The sequence below is a fragment of the Carassius carassius genome, chromosome 10 (genome assembly GCF_963082965.1).
Source record: "Carassius carassius chromosome 10, fCarCar2.1, whole genome shotgun sequence".
Classification (NCBI taxonomy): Eukaryota; Metazoa; Chordata; class Actinopteri; order Cypriniformes; family Cyprinidae; genus Carassius; species Carassius carassius.
Genome location: NC_081764.1, coordinates 16,251,379 through 16,261,638, shown reverse-complemented (window position 1 = coordinate 16,261,638; position 10,260 = coordinate 16,251,379). Strand labels below are relative to the sequence as shown.

At 36.4% G+C, this 10,260-nt stretch overlaps 2 protein-coding genes across 4 annotated transcripts; one reads left to right on the top strand and one right to left on the bottom strand.

Moving 5' to 3' along the window:
• Window positions 1-420: 420 nt before the first annotated feature.
• On the top strand, window positions 421-2,863 carry LOC132151883 (protein SPO16 homolog). 2 transcript variants are annotated; one of them, XM_059560378.1, is made up of 5 exons: window positions 421-513; window positions 653-746; window positions 1,762-1,933; window positions 2,263-2,341; window positions 2,580-2,863. In XM_059560378.1, the coding sequence occupies exons 1-5, from the start codon at window positions 454-456 to the stop codon at window positions 2,688-2,690; spliced, it is 516 nt and encodes a 171-aa protein (XP_059416361.1). In that variant the 5' UTR covers window positions 421-453; the 3' UTR covers window positions 2,691-2,863. The 2 variants fall into 2 exon arrangements, with proteins under 2 accessions (XP_059416361.1, XP_059416360.1); XM_059560377.1 differs by having other exon boundaries at window positions 2,260-2,341.
• Window positions 2,864-2,907: 44 nt separating this feature from the next.
• On the bottom strand, window positions 2,908-10,260 carry glmnb (glomulin, FKBP associated protein b). Of its 2 annotated transcripts, none has more exons than XM_059560375.1 (18): window positions 9,998-10,258; window positions 9,607-9,726; window positions 7,442-7,552; window positions 7,262-7,370; window positions 6,874-7,111; window positions 6,218-6,320; window positions 5,937-6,115; window positions 5,560-5,613; window positions 5,427-5,457; window positions 5,215-5,304; window positions 4,962-5,003; window positions 4,776-4,849; window positions 4,544-4,628; window positions 4,301-4,410; window positions 3,679-3,736; window positions 3,455-3,590; window positions 3,279-3,370; window positions 2,908-3,193 (listed from the first exon to the last, which is right to left on the bottom strand). In XM_059560375.1, exons 1-18 carry the CDS (start codon window positions 10,034-10,036, stop codon window positions 3,107-3,109), a joined length of 1,758 nt encoding a protein of 585 aa, XP_059416358.1. In that variant the 5' UTR covers window positions 10,037-10,258; the 3' UTR covers window positions 2,908-3,106. The 2 variants fall into 2 exon arrangements, 1 of the variants encoding a protein (XP_059416358.1); XR_009436452.1 differs by having other exon boundaries at window positions 3,136-3,193; window positions 3,279-3,386; window positions 9,998-10,260.

Below are 10,260 nucleotides of genomic sequence, written 5' to 3'. Positions count from 1 at the left end.
GAACGGTTCAAAAAACGTAAATATATAAAAGTGCAGAGACTCGGGTTCGGATCAGGCAAGCGAACCAAGTGTGAAAACACCATTAGAGCGCATGCTTTGCATTTATGAGGTCCAGGGTTCAATCTCTAGCATCTCCAAACAATGCTGAATCTTCAAGTAAAATTAACATATACACGTTCAAGCATTTGTATCACGGAAAAAAATCGATTAGGCATATGTCTTTAAAAAAAAAAGACACAGACAAAAAAGTTACACAAGCTTGAAAATGTTTTTATTTTGCAAGTTTCAAATATATGTTTTTTTTTTAAATATATTTTGAGCATAATAATTTGACTAAAAAGTTGACTGGATTAAGATAATTTTTTGGGGTGTCCTCGTTCGTGGCGCGCGCTCATCGGCGTCAGCTGACAGACTGTTGGCGCCAAAACCTAATATCAAGGAAACCGACTGGAAATGGCAAGCAATACCGGCACCTCTTGGAAAACAACCATTATAATCAGCGCCTCGCCCCAGGTTTGAGGAGAAATACTGCTTTACTGTTTTTTGATGATACTAACTGATGTACTGACTGATTGAAAGTCTTTACTCGCGGCTATCGCCGTCGCTTATATACGCACTTAACGTTATCTGTTTATGTCTCGTGTTTTCGCAGTGTGATGAACCCTCGAAGATTCTTCTGGCGCAGCAGCACAGGATTCGCCGCTCGGACACCATCCTGTCCTCTGCCTTTGTTTTCCCCATGTCAGGTAGAAAGGAGTTCAATTTCATCAGTACATTTAATCCCTTTATCAAGAACTGGAAGCTTCCTTTCTCTTTCCTCCCGGAAATTAGCATCCATGTGCTTAGACCTGTGCCCTACAATAGAGAATACAATAGGCTGAAATCTGTCTGGACCTATGCTGGAGAAAACAAACAAACAAACACACACACACACACATTTCCATGTGTATCATTATATCCATATATTTATTATTATTATTATTTTTTTAAACCCACATAGCTTGCTGAAATACCTCTGAGGCCGCTTCGTCTACCTCAGCCATGCTGATCAGGACCTGTCCCGGTGACACTGATCTCTCCTGACCTGCCTTAAGTTTCAACTATACTCTCTCTCACACATACATATGTTCTTCTCTTACATACATATATTTTCTTCGGACATACATACTCACTCATTCACTCACTCTCTATCTATCTCTATCTCTGTCTCTCTATCTATCTATACACATAAAGAAATCATAATATTACAAAAAAGTTGTATTTAATAAAGGGGAATGATACAGGAAAAAAGTATTCAACACACAAAGAAAAAGCAGTACACCAAGGCAAAGCCATAGCTGATTTCACTAGGCAGTTCTATGATCAGCTAGGTTAGTGCATGTTGATATAGAAAAGGGCTTACCCACCACTGAATGCAAGTATACAAACATCTCATGATAGGTAGAGGCAAAGAGCTCTCCTTTAGCAAAAAGATTGTTGTGCTACATAACAATGGCACTGGTTACCAAAGGATTTCACAACTCCTACATTTTCCTGAAAGCACCATTGGGGCCATATCTTCAAGTGGAAGGAACATCTTCAGCTTCACCTTCAGCGAGCTCTCATTCACTAGACCCCTGGCCTTGACAAAAACATTTTTCCATTGCTGCATAAAATAAGCTGTGTCCAACAATAGTTTATGATTCTTACATAACTAAGGTCATTTAGCAGAAGGAAAAAGTTAAATGATTTTTTCCTTCCTGTCACTTTTCTGTTGCCCAGGAACGGCTTTCTTGCTGGTCACACCCGAGGAGTTTCCAGCTAAGCTTGAGAATTCAGAATTTTTTGAAAGAATTGAGAGGTTTGTGCAGGTCCATAGAAATAGTTTTCTTCTGCTTCAAGCCCCAGTCTACGGAAAAAGGGAGTGGGAGATTTTATCATCCGTGCAAAACAGGTGCATAATGAATCGAAAACTACAAATGTACAACCTTACTTTGAAAGCAAGCACACTTACATGACCAAAGTGTTCTAGGCATGGCATCTGGAGAGCCACTTCGACTAAGATCCATTCAGACTCAGAATAAGATGCCTGTGTGGCATAATTATTTTCCGGTAATTACTAATATTAATAATAAATAACTAATTAACCACATTTTGTGAAAGAGCTTGGTTTTGGCCAGCAGTGAGGACAGTTTTCTTTCAAAGCTCTCTTAATCTACCGAGCTGGACAAATAAGAGTATGTAATAAAATGGTGTAACACTGGTGTTTTATTTTTGCAACAGATTTCTTGGCTGTAACCTCAGAGTCATACCTGTGCACAGTACTGCTGATGTAGTGAAGGGAATGCTGGTCATTGCTAAGGTAAGTTGTGATGTTTCATTCATTGAGAAGGATTCACATGCTTTATTATAATTTTCTAGACTTTTTTTGTTTTAATTATTTTACAATGAATGGTGTATCAAAGTCAGTTATGGCCTTTTAATGTTCATTTCAATTTAACATCAAGAACAGAGCTCACTATACAAGCATGCACAGTAAAATTTCATAAAATGTTTTTAGCATGTTGATTGCAATATGTTTAATGGCCTTTTTATTCCAGGCCACAAGTAAACCCAATGTGTCGAATTTGAGCGATCAGATGTCTTTGGCTTGTACTTACATCACTGATCACAGCCAAGTTTGGGGGATGCTTCAAGAGATGCAGTTCTAGTTAGATTTACTATATGTTCCTCTCAATTCAGGTTCTTGTTGCTTGCTATACTTGTTTTAAACAATAGATGTCAGTATTGTTTCATAGTAAGTTGTGTCAAAACCAACGTGCCATTCACACCTTGTTGTTAAGCCTTTTGAAAACACCTTCTTTCAAAAGAATTATGAACTATTAAGATCTACTGAACTATTGAACTATTAAGATCAAAGTATAAACATTGTCAGAAGAAAAATGTCCAACTTTTATTTGTGCTGGAAAAGTTGTAAAAGTCAGAATACAGAATAGTATCGAAAATATTTATATTGTTGCTCTTACATTGCTTTTTTATCATTACAAATGTGTCATGCTACAGGGATGGTAAACAAATAAATTAATAAATACATTATTCAGTTAAGAAAGCAGGAGTTGTCCCCATTTTAGTTTTGACTGTCCTCGATGATTTCCTCTATACGGACCACAAGGCTTTCCATTAAGTCATATGTGACCAGGGCACACTGCAAGACCTGCAAATGATATGTTTAGAATGTTTCATGATTTACTGTCACTATTTTAAAACTGAATTCAGATAAGTATAACTGATAATCTAACCTTATCCTGTGCCTCACACGGCATGTTGCCAAGCATCTCCGTTTTCACAGTCAAGCTCTGAATTGATATCTTCCCAGAGGCCTCCTTAAATTCTGTGAGGGAAAAATGCTATAAGTCAAATTCCATTTTCTTCACTATATAATAATTACCATTTAATAATGCAAAACATGTATTACCTTTAGCCTTGATCTTTTTGTCCTCTCTAAGTCTTCTTAACTCTGTCCCATAGTATGATTTTGACATGCTTAGACATAGGCGTAATAATTTTGTGTAACTGTTTGCAATGTGGCACAGGTCTATCCATATCCCAGTCTGAAAATAACAAGGTGGGTCTTATTAATAGAACGTGATGAAACTATATTGTTATAAATAGTTTGACAAAATGTTGTAAAAATCTTACAGAATTGATTCTTTCCTGGATCAATAAATACCGCAGAAGATTCAGAGACTCCATTACCCTTTAAAACAATAAAGACAAAATATGAATATGGAAAGGGAAGAATCAAAGAACAAATAAATTGTATTGATTATAGTCAAATTTAGTCCTAAGATATTTATTTAGCTAAATACAGAGTTACACAGAACAGGTGCATATTGTGGTAAAAGTTGACAGGTTTATCATTTGCATATGAGCAGGATGAAGGAAGGCCTAAGTAATTTAGCAGCAGAAGAGGTATGTCAATCACTAAGGTTTTAGTATCATTTTAGGAATGACACAGGATCTGCCTCAAAATATTGGACTGCTCACCATCTGTTCTGTATTGTGGGATCATGGCAGTAAACCTGGACTACACTCATTAATAAATTATGGTTAGGGATGGATTGTATCTTGTTAGTAGAAGATCTAACATTTAAAATAGAGACAGCTACCATATGTGGAGTCTGTACTTGGGTTACGATTCATGCCAATGATTTGTTAATATAAAAGTTGATTAGATGCATTAAGATGCAGCTCTGAGCATTTAGTGACTTGTCAGGCGATTGATTTCCTTTAAACTATTTGTAAAAATAGTTTTCTTCACCTGTCCATCCCATGTAGCAAGTCAGTTTCATGGCCCTGTGGGAGAATAATAGTGTCTCTGAGCAGTGAGATGAGCGGAGTCCCCTCAAACCAACTGTCTTCGTAGGCTGACTTAAACAGAAGAAGAGAAACATCATCATATCTAACATCAGTGATTCAGGGTTGATGAAAATCCTGTCACTTGGACAAGCATAAGCAGCATGTGATTCATCACTTTAAAACATCTGATTGTTTTGTGCACTACCTTTCTGTACCGTTCCACTTGAGTCTTTATGTTTTTGATAATGATACTTTCTACACCTGCATGATGGTTCATCTTCATGATTCGTCTTAGAGCATTTACAAAGGAGAAATAAGCAATTTATACCCAGACAAAAGATGTTCTACTTTTTATACTTAGGTAAACCAGAATATTACAATCACATATTGATAGCAGTTTTATTTAAATATATATTTAAACTTTCTAGATACCATACCTGAAAAATGTGTGCTTCGCTTCACCATTAAGCTTCTCTATAAAAAGCTGGAACACCACAAGACTTTTTCCTCTCTGAATGAAAGAGAGCAATTGACCGCAAAAACAAACAAACAAACAAAAAAAACTTTCTTTCAAACAGATCAGATTTACTTGTAAAAGCCAGTTGTGTCTCATCCATACTTACCAAATGCTGGATAGGACAATCAATCATAATTGTAATTAAGTTCTGTGAACAAATAACAAAAGTTCTCTTGTAAATGAACACTGTCATCAAAAAAGTAAACATTTATGTTTTTGGCAAGGATGCACCAATCTAAAAATTCTGGGAATAATCCTACCGATAAGTAAAACAAACAAACAAAACTAATATCACCTGATAACTGATATAAAACCAATATATTATGCATCCTTAGATTTTACCACCAAAAATGTCATACCTTTGGAACCTCATGAAATGGTTTCAGATCTAAGAGCTCCACTGGAAGACTGCAGTCTGTTACTCTTTCCAAACTTTTAACGTGTAAGTCCTAAAAAATGCAAGACATTTTCTAGCAAATGACTACTCAATACTGAAAATGTAACCATGCACATAGTTTTCTGTACTTGTAATAACTGTAATAATACATGTTTTGATGGAAGTTTACTCTACCAGTCCTTTCAGTATCCATGATTCATCCTTTCTGTATAGGGTAAAAAGCAGGAAGGAAAGTCAGACTAAATACATGGTACACTATTTTTGATTTTTAAATTAATATAATAAAAATAGAATTTTTTTTACACACCTATTTAAAAGAAGATTGATGTATTCCATATTGCAATGTAGGACGAAAACAGGGCTGAAATAAAAAATAAGATGTAACATTTATATTAGATTGCTTGTACATTTAAAGTGTAGCAGTTGCATAAACTGCTGTCATACAGACATTTCTATTGTGTACCACAAATTGAAAAAATGGTGCGAAATGTATCAGAAAGCTTTTGAGCACAAAACAAGTTTCTCAACTCTGCTAGCGAAGGGGATTTTTAACCCCTTTTGAAAGCCCAAGAGATCTGTGGCCTTAACAGTTCACATTGTCTTTGAGCCTGGTAAACACATGGTGAGATGAGAAAAAACAACAACAACACATTTTGACAGTCTTGAGGTCTAACTGCAACTTACCAAAAAACTGTAGGAAACACTTCTATGGCAATAAGCTGGACAAAAAGCAAGTAAGCCATGCAAGCTCTTGATTCATTTAGATGACAAGCATCTTTCTCCGAAATGGTGTCTTCTTTTCCTTTCAAAGGATGATAGAACAGGATTTTTGGCAGAGATTCTTGTATAACTGCTAGAATTGCCTAGTATTAGAAGCACAAAAACACATAGAAGTCAGGACATCTTTCTTGTAATAGTACTGTGCCTAAGCCTTAAAGTAACAACAAAGTAAGTGATACCATTACCATTATTTCTGTGGCAAAATTCCACAAGGGTGACATTTCTGTCATGTTCGCCTCTCTGTCCAGCTGAACATGGAGGAGAGGTTCCCTTAGACTCTCCATGCAACTGAGCCATTACAGAAAGAAAGGAAATTTTAAAAATTAGCTCAAAAACTGGTTTAGATCACATGCATATAATCAACAAAGGGTTACATATTTCTCAACATTGTTGCTTAAATGACTGCTAATTTTCAAATGTTAAATGACATCAGACTGACAATCGGTTAATTTCACCTAAGAAAACCCATCATATCCTTATTGATGGTTTCTGATGGTTTCGACCAATACATATCTTAATAGCCTTTGAACATTTAGATGTGCCTGAGTCACTGCAGGACTGATAATTCTGTGCTAGACACAATGTATTTAACACTATAAATACAATATAATTAGATCAAAATCTGGAGGATCACTCATATCATTATATCATCATATCGCCCAGCCCTAAAACTTGCTATGGTATAGCACTATGGCATTAGAGACATAACAGTGTGACTTTCTTTAAAACTGTTTGAAACAATGTGTATTGTAGATACACATTACAAATAAATTTGATTTGTAATTAGAATTGAATCAATGGCTCATTGACTGCCTTAGTAAGAACAGGTTTAAAAACATACAACTTTAGAAGAGCAGCTCTTAGTTTGGTGGCCACTGAGTTTGTTTCTTGATTCTTGACTTCCTGCACAAAGGGTTGTACAAAGGTCAGTACTGCAGTGCAGCTTCGACAGAGCCCGTACACATCTTCCTCTTCCTGTTTGTGTGAGTAAGGTACAGGCAGCTTTGAAATCTGTTTCTGCAGTGAATCAAGAGCCAAAGCCAATCCATGGGCCTTCGACTCACCCATTCTCAACAGCACTGTGTGGGGAACAAACAGAAAATGTGTTATTACTTGCAGTGGCAGTAGGGGGAGCTCTGATTATTTCTGGCTTGTACTTTTAAGTTGCAAAACTATTTCTATATTGGTATTGAATTATGGCTTCTTTTCCTCAGCAGTTGTTCAGTTACCTGACTGAATAAGAGGCATAAGAGCAATGATGGAGTCTGCGATGGCATTTGGATCGGTGTCCTCCACTTGCTGAAGTAAAATATGGAGGAGTTCTTTCACACTGCAGATCTGCAATAAAATCTTATTGTCATCATTGTACAGTAGTTTTTATTAACATATTTGAAAAAGCACAGTCTTACCTGTACAAGATGATTGAGGATAGCCTGAAAGTTGGCAGAACTCTGGTCCTTTCTCCGCACTTCATTCACCAGTGCAGGAAGTAGACCACTGCCCATAGACCTCACTATGTGCTTGGAAGACATTTATACATTTACATTTAATAGTACATTTGACATTTTTACTGTACTGTACATACTTATAAAAGTGTGTAGTAAATCCATTATTTGAAGGTGCTGTATGCAAGTTTTTGACTTTACTAAAATACCAAATGTTTGCAGATATTGAAGAAACATGCGAAGTTAACATACTTGTTTATCTGAAAAACAATGCTACAGTCAGTTATTCTCTTGGCGGTCTCATTTTGGTTTGTGAAACCCACCCACTGTAAGTTTACCCAATTATATTTCGGCACCCCGGTTTACCAGTTAGCAGAAAACACAGCATATTTAATTTCATTCATCGTCAAGTGTGCTGGTTCTTTTGGTGTCATCAATCTGGCAATCTGCGTGTGATCAAGTCTGAGGAGGAGGGGCTGGGTGAAAACTTTCCAATATTTTGAATTTGGACTGCAATACCTAGTTCAATCACTCGGTGTCCATCCTACATACAGCACCTTTAATACATGTTGGCCTATATATTTTTATATCTTCCGCACATGCTTAAAATGAAATGATTCACAATCATGATCACAACAATTTAGCATTTGATGGACATTGGCTGTGCATTTTTATATTAGTTATTTGAAAATAAAGTCTTTATTTGGTGCATTTAGGTACTGCTTTAAAACATGCCATTACATGTTCTTTAGTGTGTGCTACATGTGGAAGAGTGGAGCAGTGCAACAAATTGGTAAATCAACATCACTTAATGGAGTGCTGCCCAAAGAGGGCTTCTAGTGGGGCAAAAAAATCTGACTAAACCGCATTCCCACACCCAAGGGTCAAGTGACCAGTCACCAGTCAGAATGACAAAGTGGCAGTTTAGCAGAGGTACAGCCCATCAAATTCTCCCAATCCCAGAGTTTGGGATGGGATTTGAGCCTGAATGTTGTGGCACCTGACTATCAAAAACCTGAAATTTAAAATCACTGTAAAATCTAATATTAACCTTGCTTTTTTCTTTAAAAAGCATGCAAACCGGTTGCCAGGGAAAAACACTTTTTTGTTTCAATAACTAATTCATTTTAAGTTTAATATACTAGGTACATATCAAACAACTCGTAACTTGTAGTTACTTGTGTAAACCATTCAAACTGATTGCCTTAAAGTTTTACCAAATAAGTATTACTTTAATAATTCTTTAAGTATTATTAACTTTAAGAGCTTCAGAGGCCCATTTCAATTAAGGAGGTTTAACCAATTCCGAGTTAAAACCTGAACTCTGAATTGACTTACTCTGAGTTTTCGGTTTCAGAACAGCAGAATTGTGTAAGTTCAGTCAACTCTATAGGTTGACTCTGAGTTTAGCGCGTGGAAAAGTGAGGAGGAGGAGCTCGGCAAAAGCCAGACTCGAACCCGATCAATCGCGTTACAAGCTGGTTCTCCGCACACAACATGTTACTGCTTATACCACTGAAACCATTATCCACATTCGTCATATTTAATGCCACGTTCCAGGCAACCCGTAACCCTGGGTTTTCCAAACTTCTACCCGTGAAAGTGCACTGGAATGGCAGTCAAACCCGTGACTTCCCTCCCGTGAACTTGATGTACTTCCAGTTCCACGCTTTGATGTCACATAGCCCACAAAACAACAATGGCAGCCCCTATGGATAATATTGTCTAAGGATGCGATATTCATGCAAGTGGTACATGATGAGAACTAGACTTTTCGGACAAATATAACAATAACTTTGCAATAAAATTAATAATCTAGTTACAACTCCTTTGTAGAACGCTACAAAGTCGTGAGCAGCATAACTTTATGAGACAATGGAGGGCGGAGCTACAGTAGATTTGCACTTAATAATAGACACTCCGAATAATCATGTTTCCCATTTGCATTAAGATTATTTTTATAACCACACTGGCATATAATGTATATTACTCTTGCCCCCCCCCCCCCCCCCCCCAAGAAACAAGAGTAAATATCTTATATAATTTTAGAGAATTTCTTTGCAATAATTTCCAATACAAAAGAAATATAAAACCGTTTTTAAAGCATATGACAATGCTTCAAGACTTACCTGATTGGCCTCCTCTTTAATGAAGTCCAGGAGCTGAGAGCAGTCACCTTGGGCAATGCATGTATGTCCAGCATTCAGAAAGAGCTTATGGTCCTCTGGTTTAAAGTCTTCAGTTGTTCTCTGAAAACGTGTACAGAGTCTTTGTCAAATATTTTATTCACAATATATATATATATATATATAATACTGTAAATCTTGCACAATGTGAAAACAATTCACAGAATACCTTGTGGTTATGCCCTTTATGGTCATTATCATAATGTATAATAAAATACACATAACATATATATGCTTTACTTCATGTAAATACAAGCGCAACGTTTATAACAAATACATATTGCAGTAAAAATAATTACAACCAAATATGATGTTTCATTTTCTGTTTCCTTACCCATCTTTGAATCACATTCTTTAGTTGATTCGCTGCCATTTTCTTATAACTGGTCTTTAAAAAAATAATCCATATAAAAAATGACACTTCAAGGTCAGGATTATAACTGAGACTTTTCTGCTCAGGATCTGAATGACATCTGTGATAAAATTTCAGCACAAAATAATAGTATAGCTAGGTTTGTAACACAGGTCAGCGTGTCTGAAAGGAATCGAGCAAGAGGCAAGCTGACAGGAGACCCTTGTAAACCTCTTAGCAAGCAC

Coding starts and splice junctions, on each gene's coding strand:
- LOC132151883 (XM_059560377.1), top strand. CDS start 454: ATGGCAAGCAATACCGGCACCTCTTGGAAAACAACCATTATAATCAGC. Junction 514..652: donor TAATCAGCGCCTCGCCCCAG/GTTTGAGGAGAA, acceptor GTGTTTTCGCAG/TGTGATGAACCCTCGAAGAT. Junction 747..1,761: donor CTTTGTTTTCCCCATGTCAG/GTAGAAAGGAGT, acceptor TCTGTTGCCCAG/GAACGGCTTTCTTGCTGGTC.
- glmnb (XM_059560375.1), bottom strand. CDS start 10,036: ATGGCAGCGAATCAACTAAAGAATGTGATTCAAAGATGG. Junction 7,112..7,261: donor TATGCCTCTTATTCAGTCAG/GTAACTGAACAA, acceptor TTCCCCACACAG/TGCTGTTGAGAATGGGTGAG. Junction 5,305..5,426: donor CATGGATACTGAAAGGACTG/GTAGAGTAAACT, acceptor TGCATTTTTTAG/GACTTACACGTTAAAAGTTT.